Here is a 27,124-nt window from a genome sequence, read left to right as displayed (position 1 = left end):
CTTTAAAACCTTTGATTATAAATCTTTTCTGTACTTTTATTTTGATTTTCAAGAGGTAAGAATTTCAAACTGTAAGAATACACATACTACTACATATAAATCAGCAGCCTGAGAGCTGTAGAACCATAGGTCCTTAAAAATCTTTATTCCAAACCCAAATCTTACCAGAAGAATTTATTTGCTTGAGTTTAGGTGAGATGATAAAAGCTTTACTATCCAGTGTTTAATTAGATCCCAGGTGGCTTCTTCCATATTCTGTCTTGCTCATGGATACCCTGTCTCGACCAAGATGTTTTCTGGTTTCATAAGAATTGTTATAGCTAAAATTAATAGGATGCCCAACATAGAGTAGATGGAGCTGGGTTCAGTTTATTAGCAATAATTCCATGAGAAGTAGTAGAACTCTCATCATTTGTCTTAGGTTTGTTTGTTTGCTTTTAGGTATGATAAAACATTTTAAGCCCATATGTTATACGTGCTTGCACGCATGCATAAATACACACGAGAGGAGTTCCCGTCGTGGCGCAGTGGTTAACGAATCTGACTAGGAACCGTGAGGTTGCGGGTTCGATCCCTACCCTTGCTCAATGGGTTAAGGATCCAGCATTGCTGTGAGCTGTGGTGTAGGTTGCAGACACACATTCTGTGTTGCTATGGCTATGGTGTAGGCCAGATTACAAACCAACTAGTATCCATGAGGATGCAGGTTCGATCCCTGGCCTTGCTCAGTGGGTTAAGGATCCGGCATTGCCACAAGCTGTGGTGTAGGCTGGCAGCTGCAGCTCTGATTTAACTCCTAGCCCAGGACCTTCCATATGCTGCAGATGCGTTCCTAAAAAGACTGGGGTGAGGGGGAGAAGCAGAAGTGGGAGGCAGATGAATAGGCCAGAGTGATGCAATAAGAGAAAGACTTAACCCGCCATCACTGGCTTTAAACATGGGCTGGGCTGGGCTGGGGGGAGGGCCACAAGCCAAGGAATGTGGGCAGACTCCAAAAGCTAGCTAAGGCAAGGAAATGAATTCACCCCTAGAGCCTGTGACACCTCAGTTTTAGCCCAGTGAGACCTGTATCAGATTTCTAATCTCTAGAACTGGAAGATAATAAATCTGGGAGTTCCCTGGTGGCTCAGTAGGTTAAGAATTTGGCATTGTCACTCCTATGGCTCTGGTCACTGCTGTGGCTTAAATTCACTTCCTGGCCCAGGAACTTTGCATGCCACAGGTGCAAGAAAAAAAAGATGATGAATCTATGTTGGTTTCAGCTACTACATTTGTAGGAATTTGTCACAATAGCAATAGGAAACTGATATAGACATATTATTGTGTGTTTTTCAGATGACCAAAATAAGTTTCAAAAGATATGAGGAGCTCCCATTGCGGCTCAGTGATAACAAACCCTGTGTCTATGAGGGGTGAGGGTTCAATCCCTGACCTCACTCAGAGCGTTAAGGATCCAGCATTGCCGTGAGCTGTGGTATGGGTCACAGATGCGGCTTGGATCCCAGTTGGCTGTGGCTGTAGCGTAGGCCTGTAGCTGCAGTTCTGTAGGACCCCTGGCCTGGGAACATCCATATGCCGCATCTGCAGCTCTAAAAATAAAGGGGAGAGAGAGAGAGAGATTAGTAGCTTCTCTAAAAGCGTGCTGGTAGTAAGTGGCAAAGCTGGGACTGGAAGCTAGGACAGTGTGATTCCTGGGTCTCCCAAGCATGAAACCTCACTCTTCCACTTGAAATTGTAGCTGCATTTATTGAACCCCAACCAAGAGCGGGGCAGGCCCTGGTCTAAGATCTCCCCCGTGCCGTCTTGTCCAGTCTGTACAGCAGCCTATCAGGGGTGGTGATTATCCTCATGGCTTATATGCAAAAGTTGAGGCTGAGCGCTGGTAAAGAGAGTGATGGAGGCAGGATTTAAATCTGTGCAGTTAGACTCAAGGCCCACACCCTTAAATCTCAACAGAGTTTTGCCATCTTCTTGCAGTTGATGGACAAGAAAACTGAGCACCAACTGTCTGATTTTCACAAGGTGATACATCAATGTGGGGCCACAACTAGGTTGAGAACCCGGGTTACCTGCTGCCTCCTCCAGGGCTTCATCTTCTTCTTCTTCTTTTTTTTGCTTTTTGCTTTTTGCCTTTTCTAGAGCCTTTTATGCCTCCACTTCCCGAGGCATATGGAGGTTCCCAGGCTAGGGGTCTAATCGGAGCTGTAGTCACCGGCCTACACCACAGCCACAGCAACGCGGAATCCGAGCCGCGTCTGCCACCTACACCGAAGCTCACGGCAACACCAGATCCTTAACCCACTGAGCAAGGCCAGGGATTGAACCTGCAACCTCATGGTTCCTAGTAGGATTGGTTAACCACTGAGCCACAACTGGAATTCCCAGGGCTTCATCTTCTTGAAGAAGGTACTTAATGTGGAAACAGAGGTGACAAGAAACAAAAAAATTCCTGGAACAAAGATGCTGCAGAGAGACAAGGGTGCATTTGCTCTCTGCCTCTCAGTGTAGTTCAGGTTCCTGAGACACTGCATACCTATCCCAAATCATTTCTGTCAAAACTCACTGTGCAGCTCCCAGGTAGCTGTCCTGTCTATAATTTAGTAACGAGGCTCATTAACATATCTTTGACCTTAGATGAAGCCTCTCATTAGGTTAAATGAATTAAAAGATGATCACCGCGAATGTACAGCTCGAGCTAGGGCAGAGATGCCCTGCCCTTGACCCTGTGTTTCCTCTGCCAGACTCGCCAGAGAAATGGTTCAAGACGTTGAAAGGGCTGTGCTCTTATTTTCTGTCACTTTTATACATAATCTAAATCTTAGCACACAAACAACACTTAGCATGCAAGTTAAACAGATTTAAATTTAAGCAAAATTGAGTGTCACCACATGTGCTTATGCCAGATCTATATAATTCTTTGGAGGTTTCTGGAAACATGAACCAAGCCATTTACGCTTCATAGGAACAGATTATATCATTTGAAATCCTCAATAAAAATGCGGTCTCATATTCTACAGATGGGTGTCATTTAATTAAAATATGTATTTAAAATGCAAAGGGCTACATTAATTCCGTACTGTGGCTGAGATTTTAATTGCACTCGAGTTAGGAAATTCTGAGTTAATGTTCCCCTGGCATCTCTCATTCAGCCTCTTAGAACAGATGTATTGTGATCCAGAGAGGCTTTCAATATGTTTTCTCATGCTGTACATGCCGGGATGGCTTTGAGATGCGAGGGTGGCAGGCATTATGCAAACAAGGAGCTGATTCCTCGAGGAGGGAGCCTGTGGCCACTCCCCCTGGCTCCTCCCTTTACAGCCATCCCCACCCCCATCGCCCCCTGCCTTTGCGCCTCATCTTCCTCCCTTCATCAGGTGCCCCAGAAAAGTTGTCATGGGGCTCCTGTTAAAGGGCTCAGAAATGTTTTTAAAAACCCACTCTGTGAATGCCTTTTCATTTTAGAGCACGTTTTAGAATATACCCTTAAGTGTTTAATAAATGCGAATCGACCAACCCAAAAACCATCAGCCTCACATAAGCACCACTGCGGCATGATCACCTGCAAAAGATGTCCCATAGTGGAAGGCAGGAATTTTGAACTTGTAGGAACCTCTCTTTAGACCAGAGGCAGTCCGGGGGCAAAAGAAATGCTAGCACTCAGAAGTGTGTCTGCCAAGTAAGGCAAGGAGTTTCAGGAAAGTGACAGGTAGGAGTTGTTTCGCTGTGGCTCAGCAGTAATGAACCTGACTAGTATCCATGAAGACACGGGTTCGATCCCTGGATTCGCTCAGTGGATTAAGGATCTGGTGTTGCTTTGGCTGTGGTGCAGGTCGCAGAGTCGGCTCGGATCCCGCATTGCTGTGGCTGTGGGATAGGTCAGCCGCTGCAGCTCCGATTCGACCCCCAGCCTGGGAACTTCCATATGCCATGGGTGTGGCCCTAAACATACATGCTCTGGGCACTAGACTGTGGGATGATTAGCAAGGATTTGGGGGAAAAACCGATTTTATACTTAAATTATTAGAGAGGAATCCATGATAGTAAAGTGTCAAAAAAGAAAGAGATGAGACTTCCAGCGAAGGGAAACAGGAGGGTGAAGTGGGTGCGGTGGAGCCTTCAGTCATCCAATCTGCTCTGTGCCAGGGCCTGGGGGAGGCAGAGGGCTTCAGGTGAGCAGGAGACCTGGGGTCCAGGCCCTGTGGGCCTTAGAGCCTGGTCAGGCTGTTATCTGCATAAGGGAATGCAGATACATGGTTACAGGAACACAGAGGGTTTTGTTTTATTTTTGACACAGTCACCTAGGATATGTTGAAGATGCTGGAGCAAAGAAAGAGGCAGTTCGTTCCACTGCGAGGGATGAATGTTAAGACTAAGTTTAGAAACAGCGACTTGTCTTATACATTTTATGAGATGGTTTTTTGATGTGTGCGTATGCCCCTGTGAAGTCTTTTTAATTAAAATCTTCAAGGCTAATACAAGAGAATATAGGAGAAAGAACTTCACATTCTTAGGAAAATCGGCAGTATATGAATCACTAGGGATAAACATAATCCAAAGGCCTCTTAGAAAAATCAGGAGAAGGACCAATCACAGAACTCAGGGCTTCTGGCTACAGATCTTTATGTCAGAGTACGATACTGTCTCCTTGATAGTAACTTTTCGTAGTAAAAGCGAAAGCCAGCCGAGTTGAAGAAACAACCGTATTTTTCCTCTCAGGCTTTTAAACTTTTATCCGTCTGTACCTCCCTGGCTCAAGATCATCAGCCACAGAGCCAGCAGCCACCCCTGGAAGGAAGCCCCCAGTTTGTAAATGGCCTTCCCCAGACCTGGCTTTCTCAAGAAAGATCTTCTGGGTGCAGGAGCCAGGGAGAGGCTGGTTCAAGCGAACCTGGGCCTTGACCCTGAAGTCCTTTGTGAGCGACAGCAGTGACAGGCTCCAGAGATAGGACGTGTGATGGGGGGCCTCAGAGGCCCCGGCCTGGCTGCCTCATTGTGCGGGGAGAGAAGGTTTCAGGGACCTTAATCATCGGAGTTCAAGTGTGAGGCTTGACTAGTGAAAGACTGATTTCCCTATATTGTTGGAAAAGACGAACAGGGTGTCCAGGTTGTTGGTTTTTAAACGTATCCCTAGCTTCTGTCTGGGCCCTTATGTAAATCAGATCTATGTATCGATAAAATTTTATGGAAGATTGTTTTGCCTCTTGTTTCTGTAAGTTTTGTAAAATAGGAAGAGGAAGGAGGGAAGGAAGAGGGCACATTTTCTTAAGGCAGGATGTTGGCACAAACTAATTGAAAACAAACTTTTTTTTAAAAGGAATTGTTGCCCCCCCTAAAAGTGCTATAATTTCCATGTGACATGCATGCCTTCTTGCAGAGAGGCGTACTCCAGGCAGTTCCGAGGAGCCCATTCATTACTGGTTGGTGTACACACGCCATGAAGGACATTAATTCACAAAATGAAAAACTAATAGAGTGTTTAGCTGGCTCTTTATCGCCAGTGGCAGCCTGCAGTCTCTTCATCATTAGTGTTTGCTGAGCTGGTGGTCGGGCCTGCTCAGCCCAGCTCATCTCAATGAGTTGAGGTCACCCTCCGAGCGCCGTTGGCCATCCCTCCTGACTTCATTGAAATGAGCCGCCGTGGCTACCAAAGAAGCGCTGAAGCTGTTCCGTCCAGTTAAACATTTTCTTCCCTTTCCCTTTGCCTTGCTGCTGTGTCCCCAACAGAAACTCTCGAGTGCTATACATTTGTAACTTATCCTACACTCATCCCTTGGTTCATCCCCACAGGCACGTTCTGAGCTAAGTAGAAAGCTAGTGTCTTTATTCCCATTTCATGGATGGAAAAACTGAGGCATAAAAGTAGGAACTGTGCTTACCAGTGACAGAGCTGGGATACTGACGGTGGAGCCACATTACATTTCATTAAACTAAGACATTTTTCTCTACTTCTCTAACTTTTTCTTTTCAAATTCTGTCCTTCGCCTCCTCTCAGCGCACCTCATCGTACAGGATGGGTCTGTCTGTTCTGCGATGCCCACTTCCTCCTGTGACAGATTTTCACTAAACATTCATCTGAAGGGCCTTATATAAATAATGCCGTCTTAAAAAATTTGTTAGTGATTCTTGGATGTGCTTTCTAATTGCTGCATTAGAAAGCCCTTTACTTCTCTTCCTTATCATTTAAGGTATTTCCTTACCTAGTAAAAGAAGTATAGTGACATTTGAACAAACCTCAGAATTGCTTCATTAAGTTCAAAGCTTATGTGAAGGCGCACTGTGGTAGGATGTGCGGAGGGAGCATTATTCACATGTCTTTAGGTTCACATAAAGCAGCTCTTAGATGAATACTGCAAATGCAAAAATTTAGAGATTTTTCACTCTCTATATTAGGGGAGTTTCTGTGATTTTCTGTGTTATGGGGTGTTTGAATCTGCAGAGAATAAGGAAGGGCTGGAAGTGTGTGACCTAGAGAAGTAAATCTGCCTTTCTCTGTTTTCGCCTTTGACCTCTGTCTAGTCTTTGGTGTTCCCCGGCTTTGCCAGCTGCTTCACCCTCCATCCATCTTCTCCAGTAGGTATCCACCCCTGAGGAGACAAAAAAGACACATGGTCATGTAGCTGGTGAGTCACAGTGGTTACAGGTATAGACAAGGATTCATAAATCATGTGTTCTATTGAATTTATCTAATACTTAATTTCTACTGGATAAATGGAAACTTTATCTAGTTTAATTTACTAGATCAGTGAAGCACTGTCTTATGGGGCCATCAGGGAGGATACTCATTCATTCAGTAAATATTTGTGGATCAACCCAGCTGAACAAATAACACAGTGCCAGCTATGTGCTGGGCCTTGGGGACGTGAATAAACAAGACTCAGACCCTGCTTGCAGGGGGTTTCTAAGTCCTGGAAAAGACAGGCATGAGAGTAATTATACCATATTGTGATTGGGCAACTTTGGGGTAAGCCCAGCATATGATGAGCATATATAACGTATACATTTTAAAGGAGCATATAATTACCAGAGAAAGCTTTCTGGAGAAGGTGGCAGCTCATCTGGGTCTTAAACGATGACATAGTAATTACCAAGACAGAAAGGCATTATATAGAGGCAGAACCAAGAAAGGAAAGGGGAGGGAGGAGAAAAGGCTACAAAGTCAAATAAAATCCAGTGAGTTCACACATTCCATAAGGCTAGAACAGAAAGCCTACTGTGGGAGAGCAGTAGCCAGTGAAGCTGGAGATCTGGGCAAAGGCCAGTTGGGATTTTATTTGGAAGATAGTGTTGAGCTCTAGAAAGATTTCAGACAGAGCGATTTCTTCAGCAAGACCATATAGGGGAGTACATTGGAGAGGACTAATTCCCAAGACAAAGGGATTAATTAGAAATCTGCTACAGTAGTATGGCTGATGGATGGTGAAAGACGGGACGAAGACAGAAACAGCAAGGATGGATTCGGAGATATTATGGAAGAATGATCAGCAGACCTTCCTCGTTGGGTGTAGGAGGGGCAGGAGACAGAGGCATCCAAAGCCTTTCCAGGTTCCTTGTTGATACAACTGGGTGTTCTCTGGTGATGCCAAGCTTTGTGCCAGGATCTGGAATTAGCTCTACCAGTAGGGCTGTTTGTTAAAATGACAGTCGTTAAAATCAGACTCTTCCTGCCCATCATGGTTGTGTAGTACAGCTTAAATCTAAATCCATCAGCTAAAGGAAGCTATGCAAATTATTTAGTTGAACTAGAAATTTATTGCCTAAAATTCTCCTTAGGACATATAGTCAATCGACTGGTTCACAGAAATTTTTTTAATTAGAGAGATAGTGGTATTAATAATAATTGATCTCATACACAAATCTAATCTTTGGCAAGGAGCATCGTTATTAAATTATTAATAGTGTTTTCCTAGCAGACCTGCTGGATGTATCAAAATGGACTCATTCGCATGTCATTTTTTTTTTCATGCCCTGTATTTGCCCCATATTGGGAGATGATAGAGTGAAACAGGAGTTTCTTTATGGATTAATATGTGAAATTATAAGCTTGTTATAAGATATATAACCTGTAAGGGTTCAGAGGTAATTCCCACACTGGACAATAAACTTATTAGTAGTTCTCGTGACGGGTTTAATGAAGGAAGAGGTTGACGCTACCAACTAAAATGAAAATGTGAGATCCAGTGTAAGGTTCATTGGGATTTGACTCTACAACTGATTTTGCAATTACTTACCCAGATCTTTGCTATATCTATAGTGCTTTTATGTCAAATAATGCTGAAGTACAAAATGGACCATTTGTAGTGCCCCTGACAATTAAAACACTGTAGAAATGTCTGTACATTTATTTTGAGTTCTTTTTCTCCTATGGAAGAAAACCACAATTTAGTAACCATCTTTGCTAATAGGTAAAATGCGAGAAATGTTTCATGAAAATTCGCCTCTCTGAGCAGAGGTTGGAAATAACATTCATTTGAAGAGTGAAACAAACATAAAAAGACGAAGCCAGTTATATGATTGTAAAAGGATATTGCAGCCCGCTCAGTGAGGTCTAGACTATGGATGATGCTTTCTCGATATCATGGTGATAGTGGTGATGGGAGCTTTCAATTAACTTGACGTTTTCAAAAGTCTGATTCAACTAAACTTTGATAAGATGTAAGTTCTTGATTTGTCTTTTGATGGATTTTCTTTCTCAAGAGGGGAAAAAATGTAGAGACTCAATGTTCTGTGGTTAATTCTGACCAAAAAAAAAAAAAAAAGAATTCACTGAGAAATAGTTATAATAGCCTTTGAAGAATATTACAAATCAGAGTTTACACAACAAAGATAGCAAAATACATTTTTACACCTTCGGAAAAAATATAAAAAAGGTTTTAAAATATAGATATGATCCAGTAGTTAGAACCAGTCAAAGGGAATATGAATATAGTTCATGACTCTATAGGGGTGGGAGAGTATACAACATAAAATGCGAACCATAAAATGCTAAGTAAGTTCAACAACAAAAAAAGAATATCAAGGAGTTCCCGTTGTGGCTCAGTGGTTAATGAATGAGAATGAGGGTTCAGTCCCTGGCCTCATTCAGTGGTCAGTGCCATGAGCTGTGGTGTAGGTTGAAGATGTGCCTCGGATCCCGTGTGGCTGTGGCTGTGGCATAGGCCGGTGGCTACAGCTCCAATTGGACCCCTACCCTGGGAACCTCTGTATGCCACGTGTGCGGCCCTAAAAAGACAAAATATAAATGTCTCTCTCTATATATATATCAAATGCACTCTGTGCCAAGGGGTATTCTTAAAACACACACACTCACTACACTTAATCCTTAGAATAACTCATAACGTAGATACCATGGTTATTTCCATTTTTTTACATACTGAGAAACTGAGGCACAGAGAGGTGAAATTATGTACGCAAGGACACATAGCTAGTTGCCAATTGGTCGAGCCGGAATTTGAACCTGGGCCGTGTGCCTCCACTCTGACCTTTTAAACCACGACACTATTGTGCAGCAGCCATCAGACTCTCCGATGAGCTCGCTTAGAGGAATCCTAGGTGAGTGTGTGGCAGGCACGCAGAATGCAAGGTGAGCCTGTAGGTAAAGCGTCAGGGAGGTAAAAACCCAGCACGACTCGCTGGTCGTTAGAGATGCTGAGGATGCTCAGGCCGGGAAAACAGGAACGAGCCCCACAGCTGCTAAAGTGGTGAAGCTCCTTAGGAGAAAGCACACCCCGTCCACTTCTCTTTTGTTTCTGTCTTATTTAGAAAGGGGACTATTTTATCAAATGAAAGGATAGGACAGGTTGTGGTCAGAAGCAGTTGTGAGGCAAGCATCAGATGGCATCTGGCATCTAAAGCAGAGGTCAAATACATTATTTCCGGTGTTTAATGAAATGTGCTGGATTTGAGAAAATGCAGAGCATGTGAAAGATGACAACACCAAATTACAGCAGGTAGTCATATTCTTCGAATGATGAAAGCTGAAGAAATTCTAGAAACTATAGGCAAAAGTTTGACAATGATCCCTAGAACCACTGTGATTGTTGGCACCTAGAAAAGAATGTGGTGAGTACTGGGAGCAAACATGGGCTCACAAGAGGCAAAGAAAAGCATCCTAGCTGCCCAGGGGCCCCTGAAAGAGACTGGACAGGATTTGCAGTGGAGATAATGGGTGCACTATGCATAGATGCATATAATTAGGTGGCAGAGGCGAGTCTAGCCACATTCTCAAATGTGTATGTTTAATTTCCAGGTGGACGTCAATATATCTTCAGCTTAGCTCCTACGTTTTATCAAACCAAGGGGTTCCCATTGTGGCTCAGCAGAAACAAATCTGACTAGTATCTGTAAGGACGCAGGTTCGATCCCTGGCCTTGTTCACTGGGTTAAGGATCTGGGGTTGCCACAAGCTGTGGTATAGGTCACAGATGTGGATCGGATCTGGCATTGCTGTGGCTGTGGTGTAGGCCAGCAGCTACAGCTCCAATTCAACCTCTAACCTGGGAATTTCCATATGCCGCAGGCGCAACCCTAGAAAGACCAAAAAATCCCAAGATTTGCCAATATCAGAATATTGTTTCTCTGAAAGTGAAATTCTATTAGTCAGTCTGAGAGAGGAAGATGTAAAAATTCAAGAATATTATGCACTTTTTTTTTGGCCACAACATTTGGAAGTTCTAGGGCCAGAGATGGAACCCGCAGCTCAGCAGTAACCTGACCCACAGCAGTGACAACTCCAGATCCTTAATCAACTGAGCCACCAGGGAACTCCAATAATGAACTTTTTAAAAGTGCGTGTTCTAAGGAATAAGCCTAAAAACAAAGAGATCTAAGCCTTTTTTGTCTCAATACTTAGATGATTCTAAATTTCATGCCTTTAACCTGGTTGCCAAAGGACTGGTGATCCAAACTATGAAACCCAGAGTTCCTACATAATTAGTGTTCTCACAGGCATAGAGCATTTTGTCAGATAGCTCAGTATTAAAGCAGAGTCTTTTGTATAGTCACTGAAAGCAACTCCAAACTGAGTGACCTCACTGAGGTAAGAAGTCTGCTTTGTTGATCCCACATCTTTGCTCTGGGATTTCTTCAGAAAATAGTAGAAAAGCCCTTGGTACAGTTTCCTGAAGAATTAGACAGCAAAATGGGTCTGTGGGGAGTTCCTGTCGTGGCTCAGTGGTTAATGAATCCAACTAGGAACCATGAGGTGAGGGTTTGATTCCTGGCCTCGCTCAGTGGGTTAAGGATCCGGTGTTGCCCTGAGCTGTGGTGTAGGTCGCAGACTCGGCTCGGATCCCACATTGCTGTGGCTCTGGCATAGGCCAGCAGCAACAGCTCCGATTAGACCCCTAGCCTGGGAACCTCCGTATGCTACGGGTGTGGACCTGGAAAGACGGGGGAAAAAAAAAAAAAAGGTTCATTTTCCAAAGGGAAGACTGAATCTATTTTGCAGGGGGCTCTGGGCAAGAGTTACCAAGAATGAGAGCAATGATAAAGAGAAAGCAAGAACCAAGACCCGTGTTCCTCCCCAGCAATTAGGAGTTGAACTGTATTTTGACTGTTTGGGCTTTATTCCCACTTTGGCCGACACTTGGAGGTTGGAGCACAGAGGTTGGAGTAAGTCGTTTGCTTGTGCAGATCCTTCCTCTTCCAGGGCAGTGGTTTGCAAACAGCTCTTTAAGCAACAGACCTGTCCTGCCAAGTCTTAGGGGAAACACATCAAAGTGGAGCTTCTGTGACCAGGTGGCAGAGGACAGAACTGAGAGGATGGAGCCTGGGAGATGAGGAACGCCACAGAGCACACGCTGAAAATCCTTGCCTTCGTGGTCATAACCCACCTTTTAAAGAGCAGCCCAGGAAGTCTTAGCGATCCTTCAGCCCACTCCTTCCTGCTCCAGATGTTCTGAGATCAGAGTTGCCTTAGAGCAGAAATACCTCATGAGTAAGTAGAAGGTTGTATTTGGTCATCAGGAGTCACTTAGGTGGAGTTCCCTTCATGGATCAGCGTAAACGAATCTGACTAGCGTCCATGAGAACACAGGTTCAATCCTTGGCTTCTTCGCTCAGTGGGTTAAGCATCCAGCGTTGCCGTGAGCTGTGGTGTGGGTCACAGATGTGGCACAGATCTGGCATTGCTGTAGCCGTGGCGTAGGCCAGCAGCTACAGCTCTGATTCAACCCATAGTCTGGGAACCAACTTACGCTGCCGGTACAGCCCTAAAAAAAAAGAAAAGAAAAAAAAAGGGCAAGAAAAAGAGGGGTCAGTCAGGAAAATAAAAGTCATTTTAGGGATTTCAAGCAGGAGGAAATTTAATACAAGAAATCCAATGTTTTAAAAATTGCTAAAAGGGCTTGGAAAATAGTTGGAAGGAAGCAGAGAGCAAGGAAACTAGCTGCTGGCTTCCAGGGGGACGCGGAAATATAGAAAAACTTGCCTTGGTTTCACGTGCCTGCAGTGAGGAAGCAGCTGTTGCCGGAGCTCTCCTGGAAGCTGCCACAAGCCTCTTATTTGCCATCTGCTTGAGCATCTTTCTCCCACTGCAAAATGAAAAGGATGCCTTTGCTTTCTTTTCGCCTTCCACATCTTCGGGGAGTGCCTCCCACTGGCGGAGTCTAAACTCCAAACCCTGCCGGCAAGAAGTTGGAAAATGCCGTTCCTATGCTTCCAGAAAAGGGGCTGGGAGGATGCCAAGTCAGAGAGGCACAAGGTGTTTTCCTAGCTCATGTTCTACCACAACCTAAATCTAGGGTGATATCAAAGGCAACCTATTCCCAGGAAAGCAAATAAAATAATAGGTCTCCTAGATAGTAAATAGGAAAAACAGCCTTCCAAGAGAAGCCCGATTCAGCTGTGTTAGCCTTTTTTTCTTTCTTTCTTTCTCTTTCTTTTCTTTTCTTTTCTTCCCTTCTTTCCTTCCTTCCTTCCTTCCTTTCTTTCTTTCTTTCTTTTTCTTTCTTTCTTGTCTTTTTGCCTTTTCTAGAGCTGTTCCTGCAGCATATGGAGAGTCCCAGGCTAGGTGTCTAATCAGAGCTGTAGCCACCAGCCTACACCAGAGCCACAGCAATGCGGGATCCGAGCCTTGTATGCAACCTACACCACAGCTCACGGCAACGCCGGATCCTCAACCCACTGAGCAAGGCCAGGGATCGAACCCACAACCTCATGGTTCCTAGTCAGAATCGCTGACCACTGCGCCACAACAGGAACTCCAGCTGTGTTAGCCTTAATAGAAGACCTGACTTGTCGGTGTCTTTATGTGCATATTGAGATAATTTATAATGCAGTTTCCATCTCTTCACATGAAATCCCAGTTTCTATCATTCAGGTCAAAATCTCAGAGGCTGTATAGGTTCATAGTCATTACCCCCTTGCCTGCACCACATGGACACACACTCATGTGTGTTTCTTCTCTCTCGTCACAATGCCGTTGGCAGGAGGGGAAATAAATCGTGACCATGAAATAAATGCTGATTCGAATAGAAATAGAGGCGTTCCCATCGTGGCACAGCAGAAACGAATCCAACTAGCAACCATGAAGGTGCGGGTTCGATCCCTGGCCTTGCTCAGTGGGTTGAGGATCCAGTGTTGAGCTGTGGTCTAGGTCGCAGATGCGGCTCGGATCCCGAGTTGCTGTGGCTGTGGTGTAGGCCAGTGGCTACAGCTCCAATTCGACCCCTAGCCTGGGAGCCTCCATATGCGGCCCTAAAAAGACCAAAAAAAAAAGAAAAAAAAAGAAATAGGAAAATGGCCTCTCAGTCCATATGTGAGCAAGGCAGCCCTGTGATCTCAGAAACACAGTTTCAGAGCTTTGTTGACTATCCTTTTGAATTCCTAAGGTAACACCCAGGTTCACTTGGCTAAAGAATCAAGCATCGGGATACCCTTTTCTTGAAAGGAGTGATCCCTGTCATTCCTCCCTCAAAATAAGGTGAGAAACACTACCTGTCCCCTCCCAAGCTGCTTCCAAATGTCTTTTCTTGCTTTCCCGCAAAGTGCCACCTTCTCATGCCCGCCCCAAAGGCCACGTCTTGTACTGGATTTGCAGCTCTGGGGAAAATCATTCTCCCCCTGTTGTGGATGAAAGGGTAAAATTTAAGGCTGCCACCCTGAATCCCGTTGTCCTCCTGCATGTCTCCACTGATTTGAACATTTTGAAAATTCCGCGGCGTTCTCAGGCCTTTGCAGTTCCTTATTTGAAGGTCAAAATGTCATGAGTTGCCATGGTGTAAATGTCTTAATATCTCAATATGTCATTTCCTTTTGGCCTATTAACCACATGAGCACCTAAGCCCACAGCTCCCCTGTTTTTCTGCAAGGTGTTTTCATGCGTAAGGAGATGAGTCTTGGAGTTTGACTCTCCCAGGGTTCCTACTGAGAAGGCCAGCGCCGAGCACTTATGATGTGCTGAACATTGTCCTAAAAGCTTTATGTGTGCTTGGAGTTCCTGCACAATAGGCTCAGTGGTGTCTCTGCAGTGCCAGGGTGCAGGTTCGATCCCTGGCCCAACACAGTGGGTTAAAGGAGCTGTGGCATGGGGAGCAGCCAGTGCTCAGGTCTGATCCCGGCCCAGGAACTCCATATGCCATGGGGCAGCCAGACAGACAAAAGAAAAAAGAAAAAGCTTTGAGTGTTGTATATTATTGAATCCTTGCAGTGACCCTTGGAGGCCAAAACAGTAACTGCTTTAATGCAAAGTTTTCACAATTTGCCCAAGGTTATTCCACTCAGGAGTAGTTGAGTCAGAACTTAACCACTACTTTCTGAGCCTAAAAACCCACAAGAAGTGCTGTGGTAGGTAGAAAAATCAGGTTCGTAATTAATATGAGAACACGTATCTGTTTACTTAGGGAAATAAAATTATTTAGATTTTTAGGCACTATCCTCAAGTTAGGGTAATTTTCTGATACATACATGATTGCTTTTCTGTGTAGCTTACCCTTAACTGGCATAAAAATAGATGGTTCATCTTTCGGTTTTCAGAAAGTTGATTCTGGAAGCATCTCTGTGAACTGTTAATCTTCCTAGGGATTATATGGCGAGACTAGAATGGATGCGTGAGCAGTACGCACGTGTTACTAATGTATAAAGACAGAAATAGGGCTGTGTCTTATGCACCGTCACGAGGCGTTAGTCAATGGGCGTGTGGCACCCCTTCATCAATTCAGGCTGCACAGGGAAAATCGGAGGCAGAGAAATGAAAGGAGAGGTGCTTAACTGTTACCTTTACCACGTACTGGAGAAATGGCCGCACTTGTCTTCACTGTGCAAGCGTTCTCTTCGTAAGATTGACAACTGCAAATCCTGCACTGTGTGTTAGCAAGTCCATTCTCCCTATGCTTCTTACTTCCAGCCTGCTTCAAAGGGGGCCATTACCCACGACACAGCTAGCCTCGGTGATGGTGTGGCTGGTGGCCTGGACAGCTCTGGCTTGCAGATAAGTCAGTTGTCTATGTGTTGTCCACATAACAGTAGGATCAGAGTGACCGCTGCTTCTAGGATGCTGCCTGTTTTTCTTCTGCAATGACAGTAGCTTGTTGGGTTTTGCCATTAAAGGTATAAAACTAGTTTAATAGTTCCCTTACCTGCTTAAAGTTATAGATAGAGGAGAAAGATACTGGATTTTTATCAGTTTTTCATTCAACACATCTTTATTGATATGTAATAGTAGTAGTCATTGCTGTGTATGAAGTCCTTGTGTGCCAAATGCTCTTCTAAGCATTTATACATTTTCTCATTTAATATCCATCATCCCATGAGGTAGGTATGAAGAGTCTCCTTTTGTAAGTGGGGAATCGGTTACACCCAAATGGTGTAAGACAAAGTCAGCATTTGAACTCAAGTCTGTCTCTCTCCAAAGGGTACCTTCTTGTTCACAGAACTTGATACTTAACTGCTGGCTCCAGAAACTGCACTGTGTACAGGGGTCTAGAAAGACAAAAGGGAGGTGTACCTGCTGTCAGTCAAGAAGGTGATGGTTCTTTCTCAGCTTGGCGCATATTTATGAATGACGCAGCTGCCTGAACAGGAAACTCATGAACAAAAGGCCACAAGAAAAAAAATTCAGTTGAAGAGAGACCACATTCAGGACTTGCATTTGAACTTCTTTAGTTCTATCTTTATTTGCCGCCCTTGTTTGCTATCGTATTGGGATCCGTGCTTCATTTCTGTTTGGTTCAGTTTCACCATTTGCAAATGGACCTAATGTTTCTAATTTACGCAGAGAATAAGCCATCCCCTAAGGCTCTTTGGAGGATTTACAGTGCAAAGCTGGAGGGATCCAGTTGAACACACAGATAAATGTTGTCTCTTTGCCATATAATATTTTTGCCTCTAAAATTCTGTTAAAACTTAAATCTGTGTCACTTTTTCAGTTAAAATGGCTGGTTAAGTATTTATTAACATTTTAAGACGCTCTTTGGCGCAGGGTTTTGCAGACGTACAAAAGGCTTACACGGTCCGTGGAAATCTAATATAGCTCCACAATAGTGCCTTTCAGCAGAAGGACAGGAGCTGTTCATTAGCTTTTCCCCCTATTTCTCTTTCATGTCTGGCAGGACCTGAATTGGCCACACCGCATGCCTTTTTAGTAGATGATTAGCTTTGTACCAAGCCTCAGGGAGGATTATTTGGAATAAAAGAAAAATCAATCTTAATGTTTCCCCCCAGGACCCAAAGAGACTGAGGTCTGTTCTGTCCTTTGCAAGGTGGAGAAATCGTGTGTGTGTGTGTGTGTGTGTGTGTGTGTCCGTGCTCTGGTTTGCACCGCATGGAGGTAGGACTCTAAAGCTAAATGTTGTGGAGGACCAGGCCCGCTCAGCCTTGTGACCATCAAGCAATGTTTCGTGAGTCACTAGATGTGATCTTCCCACTAGGAAACTGTGTGACGTGTCATGGAAACTGGGGGCTCAGAATTGGCCTCTTTTCCTATGGTAGCCGAAGACAACGGCTATCCTTCTTAACCTTGGTTCTTGTTTTTGTATTATTATTAAAGTATAGTTGATTTGCAGTGCTTCTTCAAGTTCTGTTGGACAGCAGAGTGACCCAGTCACACAAATACAACAATTTATGTTCCAAATACAACAATTTATGGGAATTCCTGTTGTGGTGCAGCAGAAACAATTCTGACTAGTATCCACAAGGATGTGGGTTCCATCCCTGGCCTCGCTCAGTGGGTCAGGGGTCCAGTGTTGCCGTGAGCTGTGGTGTAGGTCACAGACATGGCTTAGATCCCACATTGCTGTGGCTGTGGTATAGGCTGGCAGCTGTAGCTCTGATTTGACCCCTAGTCTGTGAACTTCCATATGCCATGGGTGTGGCCCTAAAAAGCAAATATATACACACAGACACACATACACACACACACGTACACACACACACATATATATATTACTATATATTACAGTTTGCACCCCCCAAACCCCCAAAATGCCCATCCATCCCACTCCCTCCTCCTTCCCCCCTCCATTTGCAGCAACATGGATGGAACTCGAGATTCTCGTACTAAGTGCAGTAAGCCAGAAAGAAAATGACAGATACCACATGGTACCACTTATCTGTGGACTCTAAAATAGGGAATAGATGATCCTGCCAAGGAGAGCAGCCTTGGTCCTTATTTTGGATTTGTTCTTCACAATGGGCTTTATACAAATCTCCTTTGTTTTTCCCATATAGGTCAGTATTTGGAATAATTCTGCAGTTTCAAACCCTCATAGGCTTTCTAGAGCTTTGGTTTCTTATCTTGAAATAGAATAATGTCACAGGCTGATGAACTCTTTGGAAGATGTTAGGTTAACAGCATTGTGAAGAGGTAATGAGAAAAAAAGTTTGTGAAATTCTTTGATGTGTCCTTAACTTGAAGATTAAATTCAACAGCCATTATTGCTGGGTGTAAGGAAGGCTATAGGATACAAGAGATGCTAGGAAAATAAATTATTGCCTTTGTTGTCATGGATCTCACAATTTACCAGGGATTCTCTAGGCAAATACAGCGCGAGATGCAAGCGGTGAGGCTGAAAGAAGAAGGCGGAGTTACTAGAGTTCGGGGGACGGTCTCCAGCTTTGTGGCAGGCACAGAATTAGGGGCCACCCTCCCCATTTGGGCCTCACAACTCTCTAGGAGGAAGAGGTGAGGAAAACAAGACTTAGAGTTGTTAAGAAACGTGTTCTAGTGGTGATAAAAAGAGGAAGGATAGCAATGAGATCCTGCTGTACAGCCCTGGGAACTGTGTGTAGTCACTTGTGATGGAGCACGATGGAGGAGAATGTGAGAGAAAGAATGTTTCTATGTGTATAACTGGGTCACTTGGCCGTACAGGAGAAAACTGGCAGAACACTGTAAACCAACTATAATGGAAAAAAAATAAAAATAATTTAAGGAAAAAAGAAGTGGAAGGATAAAATTTACTCCTTTGGGAAGCAACCAAATAGAGTATGATTTCATGGAGACGAAAACGACTCTTAATTAGGCATCATACTTGGACTCGAGTGCAAGTTCTTTAAAAGTTTGATCTTTGGATTTTTTTTTATTTGGATTTTTGTTTTTGCCATATGATAACAAATTCCTAAATAAATGTTCCCGAACACTTGAGACTTTAGGCTGGGCAGTGAGTGAGCCTGGCATATCCTTTCTTCCCCAAAGAGTTCTGTCTATAGTTAGGGTGCTATAAGGTATTTCAGAGAGAGAGAGGCATGAGCAGGAGATGTTCTAAGGAACATTGAGAATTTATATTGCCCATCATCTTATGACTAATAGAGGGAAATGATGGAACACTTGATCTTTTTTTTTTTTTTTTGTCTTTTTAGGGCCACACCCTTGACATATGGAGGTTTCCAGACTAGGGGTCAAATTGGAGCTGTAGCTGCTAGCCACAGCCGCAGCAATGCCAGATCCAAGCCATATCTGCAACCTACACCACAGCTCACGGCGACACTGGATGGATCCTTAACCCACTAAGTGAGGCCAAAGATCAAACCTGGGCCTTCAATGGATGCTAGTCATATTTGTTTCTGCTGAGCCATGGTGGGAACTCCCATCTGACCATTTTTTATTGGCCATAGCTTCAGCATGTGTAAGTGTCCAGGGCAAGGATCAAACCTGCGCCACAGTTGTGAGCCATGCCACCACAGCCGCAACAGCGCTGGATTCTTAGCCTGCTGTGCCACACAGGAACTTCAAACAGATGATCATTAAATAACAAATAGTACCACAGAAAAGAAAGTGGGTCTTACCTCTTATGCCCAATGGAAGCGTGTTTGTTTTTTTTGTTTTTTGACCATAAATGTGTTATCAATTTAGGTAAATTAGGCCTAGGAAAGCAAATATAAATAAGACACCTGCCCTGCATCCTTCACTTCCCCCATTCTTAACTCCTTTTTCCTTCCCAGGAATGAATTGCTTCTACTTTTCTCTGCCCCAGCTTTTAAAAAATCTCTTCCATTTGCCTCCCCTATAAGCGTGGACAAAAGAGAGCTGCCTTCGAAGGCAGCCGTGAAAAGGGTTGGCATTCTTGTCACACAGCTGTGAGATATAAAAGGATCCGTTGGTTGGGCGTTAAGTCTCAGAGCAGGCGGATTTTCCAGGGCTGGTTATACACACGTGTCTGCATGGACATACAGGGTCTTGGCTGAATAATGTGTCACATGTTTCCATCCGTTGCAGTCATAGATCTTTTACAGATCAAGAAACAATCTGAGGTGGCATTTTTGTTTTCTAAATCAACTGACTTTGCTAGCTTCAACCAGAATTTCTGGAGTAACCAGGACTAAAAAGAGGTAGTCCTTCTTTTAGGGACAGAAGAACCATTGTTTTTGAAATAGGCAAACTGGAGCAAACCTACCAAACATGTTCCTTAGATAAGGCCCCATCCTTATGTCGAAAAGAACTTAAAACGAGGTTCTAAATTGTTAGGACGATGGGAAAGAGTGACTAAATAAATGACTTGATAATGGGGCTAAAGCTAGGACTGTTAGCAAAGAGGAGCTGGGTGTTAAAAAGTTTAAGGCAATGAGTAAGAGTAGAGACACTGGGTGCAGAGAAATTAAGAAGGCTGAAGATATGGAGTGCCCTTCGTGGCTCAGCAGTTAATCTGACTAGCATCCATGAGGACGCAGGTTCCATCCTTGGCCTTCCTCAGTGGGTTAAGGATCTGGCGTTGCTTTGAGCTGTGCTGTAGGCTGCAGATACGGCTCAGATCCTGTGTTGCTATGGCTGTGGGTTAGGCTAGCGGCTACAACTCCAATTCAACCCCTAGCCTGGGAACCTCCATGTGCTGTGGGTGCGGTCCTAAAAAAAGCAAAAAAAAAAAAAAAAAAAGCTGAGGATAGAGCTAGCCGTGTGACACTTTCAAATCCTACCCTAGCGCTGGCCTTGATAGTAACATATCGCACAGATATTTAAGGAGAAATAAGAGGCTAAATGAAGGGTCTCCTATCACAACGTCCATTGACTCCATTAGCCGCATGAGTTCTTCATGTCAGAGGTCTAATCAGTATCCCTAATTTTATTTTTTAATAACGTCTGCCAGACATTAGACATCAAAGGATCTCAAAATTATTTACAAAACCTAAAAATACACAGGAGTTAGGAAGGTCCTGTTGCCACAATTTTCTAAATGGGCAAACTGAAGATTGAAAGTTAAATAGTTTTATCCCAGGTTCAAGCAGAGATCATTATGTGGTATCTGTCATTTCTCTGTACAGATAGGAAGGGGAATCGGAAATAAGGATGATTCCAACATTGGATCTTCTAAAATGTTTTCCAGTGAGAAAATGGCATGAGAACATTCTTTATTGTCTTTTTCCATCTTCTAAAAAGTTTGACTTCACGGAGTTAACCTTTCTTTGCCTGCCATGATAACCATCTTCTCCTTTGCAATTTATCGCTTTCGTGACAGCTGATACTCGTCTAAGCTAATGTTGTAACAATTTTAGGTAATATTGCAGATGCACAAGGACGTCCTCATATGAGTCAATTAAAGAAGTCACAGTAAGTTGCCATTGAGAGTGGAGCAGCTGCATCCTTGAAAACAGATGCTCTTCTGGGTCTGAATGAGTCCAATTTTGACTAATTTTAAGACCTAAACAGATTTCAGTCTGGTTAATATTAGGATGTGGAACCACTTGAGACGTCCTAATGTCCTAGGCTGATGGCTTCTCCATGACAGTTAGTATATGGCTTTCCTTGAGAGATGCTGTGTATTTGATATGCCAGGGATTTTATGCCAATAGAAAAGAGAGACACACACACCCCCCCCCCGGGTCTGGGCTGCTCATGAAATTAAAGTGACTTCCAAAGACAATACAGTTTATAGAAAAAGTGCTTAGGCTATAGGGATTGGCCCGAATTGCTTTCAAATGTACTTCTGCAAGATTCCTAGACAGCTCAGGAAACCAGCTATAATAAATTGCTTCCCCAACCCTACTCTCACCCTAGAACATACTCCCAAAACTACAGCAAAAGTTACAGCTGTAAATGGCAAGTCTTCTCTTACCTGATCTTTGTCCATCTGTTTTTATGTGAATCATGTATCATGTTATATTGGCCAATTAAATCATTTGTTCTGTTTGAAAAGCATTGATTGAGCTCCTATAATACCTCCTATTACTCTGCTGGCTCTGAAAGAGTGTGTGTGTGTATGTGTGTGTGTCTATTTATACATAAAACCCCTTCCTTGACAGACTCAATGGTCTGGTAGGGATACATCCTGATAAACATATAGTATCAGTGGAATGTGATAACTAGTGTAATAGAACTGTGTGAAAAACACAGCCAGTGAGCCTGCCTGGAGAATCAGGAAAGATTTACAACACTGGATCCTCAACCTGCTGTGCCACAAGGAAGTTCCTCTAAGTGTTTCATCTGCATTAACCATTCAGTGTTCCCAACAAAACATTGGGACTATTAGCTATTAACTCCATTTTACAGAATAACCTGAGGTATACAGAATTTAAGCAATTAGCTCTTGGTCACAATTATAAGTAAGTAGTGTGGACAGGACTCAGAGCCAGCCTTTGAGTCTCTAGAGAACTCAAAGAACTTTTGAATGAAATGCCAAGTTATTGGGTGTTTGTTTGTTTGTTCGGGCTTTGGTTTTGTTGTTGTTGCTGTTGTTGCTTTGGCCGTGGTGTGCAGCTTCGTAATATGGGATCTCAGTTTCCAGACAAGGGATTGAACTCAGGCTGCAGCAATGAAAGCACTGGATCCCAACCCCTAGACAACCAAGGAATGCCCCCAAATTATTGGTGGTGGTCTTTGAGACATTGTGGGGAACTGGATACACAACAGAAGTCTAGACGTAAATAAATGTAGTTCACATTTCTGCTGCTTAGTATTTTCCTGAAGAGAATGTCCAAGTGCTATTAAATATTGTATCAAATGGGAGAGAGAGAGAAGGTAGGTTTATCAAATTTTCCAAAAAGACCTTTTCAGGGCTATGAGCTGATGGTAAGGGAAATGCAGCCCAAGGCTGCTTCACTGCGCCCCCCCACCCCAAATTTTAGGCTTGCACACAGGAAGGGTGGCATCTAGAACAGGGGAGTTGACCACCCTCTCGGGACAGGTTGGCCTACTCTGTAGCATTCATTATGTTTGATCTTGATGCTCACCTTTCAAGAGAGATAGAGTACAATTGGAATGTTTTCATTGGCGAATTAGGAGAATTATAAAATGACTCAATTGTATTATTTGAAGAATCATTGAAAATCTGGGGACATTTAGCCCAGAAAAGAGAAGACTTCAAGGAAGCCAAAAGACCATTCTTTAGTACTTCAAGTACCCCCACACAGAGGAGTGATTGTAAAGTTGGCGGAATGAGGGCCAATGATTCAAAGTCAATGAAAACAGACATAGCGTGGGGGAGATGGTCCCATCTTTCAGAGATGGAATAGGCTGCCTCCAAAGGCGCTGAGTTTCCTTTCACAAACATCTGCGTAGGTGTCCAACCAGAAGCTCAACAGCCACTTGAAGATGTACAGATAAGACAAGCATAGACCCACATGGTTGGGCCAGATGACTAAGTTCACTTCCAACTCTGAGATTCTGCTTCTGCCATTCTGTGAATTGATTTAAGACAATCAGCTGGGCTTCTATGTTTAATCAAGTACAGAAACAGTCTATCACGGCTCAGATGACTAATGCTGCCAACACTAGCATTAGCCCAATTGATACATGATGAACAGCAAAAATCATGCGGCGCTTTAAAAAATATCCGTAGGCATCTAATGAAATGATTGGTGTTTTCTCCTCTCCCCTTCTCTCAGATCTGTCTCCTGCTCAAGATAACCACGTGAACATGGATCTCCCTGCGGTGTCAGAGCAGATCATGCAGACCCTGAGTGAACTTGCCAAATCTTTCCAGGATATGGCTGACCGCTGCTTGCTGGTCCTACACCTAGAAGTCAGGTATGACACAGCCACGCGTAAGACTTTGTGATTTAAATGTGCCGTGGGTCGCAAATCACCTCTCGCGGAGACTCTGACCCCAGGTTTTAATTCTTACTGTTGAGGTTGTTCTTTTTATCATACTGGCCGTGTTTTTGGTCCTAGTCACTTTCACAGTGTGAAAGCACATGCCGTATTGTGAATCCGGTGATTCGGAGTTTGCGTGGTCTCTACATGAATGATCTGGATTGGAATGTCCATGCCAGTTGGCTAGGCCTTTGGAAATCAGCTCATTAACTTTACTAACTCAGTTTCCTCTGCTTAAAACTAGAAACAATAGGCGTTGCCGTTGTGGCTCAGTGGTGAACAAACCCAACTAGTATCCATGAGGTTGTGGGTTCGATCCCTGGCCTTGTTCAGTGGGTTAAGGATCTGGCAATGCCAGTGAGCTGTGGTATAGGTCACAGATGCAGCTCGGATCCTACACATTGCTGGGGCTGTGGTGTAGGCTGGCAGCTATAGCTCTGATTCGACGCCTTGCCTGGGAACCTCCATAGGCCACAAGGACAGCCCTGAAAAGACAAGAAAAAAAAAAAAATAGAAACAATAATTTCTAACTTAGAGACCTTATAAATGAAATAACAAGTAGTAAGTACAATGCCTGCCATAAAGGAAGTGCTCAAAATACGGTAGCTTTTTGACTATGGTGACTTTATTGCTGTCAATATTTTTGGTCAGGTACTCTGCTAATCAGGGAGTATGCAGATGCAAGAACCATGACTCCTTCCTTTAAGAATTTACAACCCAGAAGTTCCCATTGTGGCTCAGTGGTTAACAAATCTGACTAGGAACCATGAGATTGCGGGTTCAATCCGTGGCCTTGCTCAGTGGGTTAGGGATCCAGCGTTGCCGTGAGCTGTGGTGTAGGTTGCAGACGCGGCTCGGATCCTACATAGGCCAGCAGCTACAGCTCCAATTCGACCCCTAGCCTGGGAACCTCCACATGCCTCGGGAGCAGCCCTAGAAATGGGGGGGAAAATTTACAACCCAATTGAAGAGATTAAGTTTGATAATAATTCAAGAAAGTAGTTTCAAAGAGGTGGTATTTTTGGACTTATGTTTCTTCCTCTGAAGGGCAGAATATTCTGATTAGCTTTAGTAGACTATTCTCACACTGGAGAAATAGTAGGAAGAAAAGACTGGGAAATCTCCAGTCTTTCATTTATTCATTCAATAAATATTTATTGAGTGCCTCTTTGTGCCAGGCAGTGTTCTCAGGATTGAGATAGAGCAGTGAAAAAAGCAGTCACATCCCTGTGCTTATGGAGCTACATTCTTATTGGGGGTAAACAGCCAATGAGTAAATAAAAGGGAAAATTTCAGATTGGGGTAACTAAAACAATACAGTGCTATCAAATAGCAATATAAAGTGAGCCACATAAATAATTTAAATATTGTAATAATCACATTTGAAAACATAGAAACATGTAAATCATAATAATATATTTTACCTAACCCAATATATCCAAAATATTATTTCAACATGCAATTAACATACAAGTTATCATTTTTCTTGTCTTTTTAGGGCCACACCCATGGCATATGGAGGTTCCCAGGCTAGGGGTCGAATCAGAGCTACAGCTGCCAGCCTACACCACAGCCACAGCAACGCAGGATCCAAGCAGCATTTGTGACCTAGATCACATCTCACGACAACACTAGATCCTTAACCCCCCGAGTGAGGCCAGGGATCGAATCCTCGTCCTCCTGGATACTAGTCAGGTTCATTACTGCTGAGCCACAATGGGAACTCCCAACATAAAATTTATTAATGAGCTATTTTGCATTCTTTTGGACTAAGCCTTTGAAATCTCCTGCATCTTTTACACTTATAGCACATCAAAATGGGAACTAGTCACATTTCAAGTCCTCAGTTGCCACATAGAGCTAGTGTTGTCATACTAGACAGAGCAGAGAATGGCTGGCGTGGACTAGAAAGGTGGATTTGGTATTTTGCTTCTCAGATAAAGTGGTCAGAGAAATTGTGATAAGGTAACTAGAAGGATCCATCTGTGCAAAGACGTTTCAGGCAGAGGCAGCGGCGCTCACGAGGTCCTGAGACAAAACCAGGCTGAGCAGTTTTGAGTAACAAAGAGGAATCCGGTGTGATTAGCTTGGTGAAGAGTGGCAAGAAAGGTGCGAAGAGGCAGACGGGAGCCTGATCACAAGGGGTCATGGAGCCCCACTCATGACAGCGTCTTACAGACCAAGGGAAGAGTTCAGGTTTTATTCCAACTACATCCAGAAGCTACAGAAGGGTTTCAAGCAGGGGAGAGAGAGCCATCCATTCATTTAGTCATTCACGTTTTTTGTTTTTGCTTTTTTTGCCTTTCTGTCTTTTGTAGAGCTACACCTGCAGCATGTGGAGGTTCCCCAGCTAGGGTTCGAATCAGAGTTGCAGCCACCAGCCTACGCCAGAGCCACAGCAACGCCAGATCCGAACCACATCTGTGACCCACACCCCAGCTCACGGCAACTCCTGATCCTTAACCCACTGAAGAAGGCCAGGGATTGAACCCTCAACTTCATGGTTCCTAGTTGGATTCGTTAACCACTGAGCATGGCAGGAACTCCCCCATTCACATTTTTAAAAGATCACTCTGGCTCTTGTATGGGGGAAAAATGCAGGGAAAAATATGAATGGACACAGAGTGACTGGTTGAGACCAGATATGAGTGACAGAGGTGAAGGTGTGAGAAGTATTGGCTTTGGGACATATTCTCAAGGTAGAGCTGATAAAATTGATTGATAGATTGGATTGGGTGCAAGAGCAGCGGCAGTGAGAAAGAAAGGACTCCAGAGCGACCACCAGTTTTGGAGTCAAAGCAACTATGTGGATGCCTAGGCCATTGAGTGAGGTGAGAGAGACTGAGGTTGGTGGGGGGCAGGGGGGTAGAATCAAGAATTCCACTTCAGAGCTGTTCAGTTCGAGATGCTTATTAGACATCTAGGTGGCCATGTCACATCGACATTTGGGTATGTACCTTTGAAATGTCAGGATCAAAAACCCCAGGATCAGACCGTGTATAGTAATCCATCTTCTGTATTACCAAGAGACATTATTAGAGTGGATACACTATTGTCTATTTTTTTTTTAAGGGCTGTATGTTCAGCATATGGAAGTTCCCAGGCTAGGCGTCACATCAGAGCTGCACCTGCCAACCTACACCACAGCCCCAGCAACACCAGATCCGAGCCACGTCTGCGACCTACACCACAGCTCACAGCAATGCCAGATCCTTAACCCAGTGAGCAAGGCCAGGGATGGAACCCGGATCCTCATGGATACCAGTCAGGTTTGTTTCTGCTGAGCCACAACGGGAAGTCCAAGTATCGTCTTTTCATTTAGAGTCTTTACTAGATTGAGGTTTTAAAAATGTAAATAGGATTTTGGTTTGTATGTTTGGACACCGGTTAGAACTTGGCTGTCTTTCACGTGTGCTCAGGCAAAGCTTAACTGACAGTGTATTGATGGTACTTTTGTATGCTGCTTGCTTTTTTCATTCTTCATTATCTTGTCCAGCGAGATACTTCTTTATGGCTTGGAAACGCTGTGTGATTAGAGCAAGAGAAGTGGCATTGTAGATTTAGAATCTATTTATTCAGCACTGTTTCTGATTTTATTTCTGACATTCTGCTATTCAGAAATACTTTACCTCTGTGCTTTTTAATTTGTTTGATGATAATTTTTAG

The 27,124-nt window shown here is 43.8% G+C and overlaps 1 protein-coding gene across 1 annotated transcript in view; it reads left to right on the top strand.

Moving 5' to 3' along the window:
- Positions 1–27,124, top strand: part of EXOC4 (exocyst complex component 4) — an 801,583-nt gene that overhangs the window by 700,430 nt on the left and 74,029 nt on the right. The window contains exon 15 of the mRNA XM_021078821.1: positions 23,251–23,392. Coding sequence (XP_020934480.1) covers positions 23,251–23,392 — 142 coding nt within the window. The remainder of the gene's footprint in view (positions 1–23,250; positions 23,393–27,124) is intronic.

The sequence above is a fragment of the Sus scrofa genome, chromosome 18 (genome assembly GCF_000003025.6).
Source record: "Sus scrofa isolate TJ Tabasco breed Duroc chromosome 18, Sscrofa11.1, whole genome shotgun sequence".
Taxonomy (NCBI): domain Eukaryota; kingdom Metazoa; phylum Chordata; class Mammalia; order Artiodactyla; family Suidae; genus Sus; species Sus scrofa.
The sequence above is the reverse complement of the archived record's forward strand: the minus strand, read 5'-3'. Positions and strand labels throughout refer to the sequence as shown.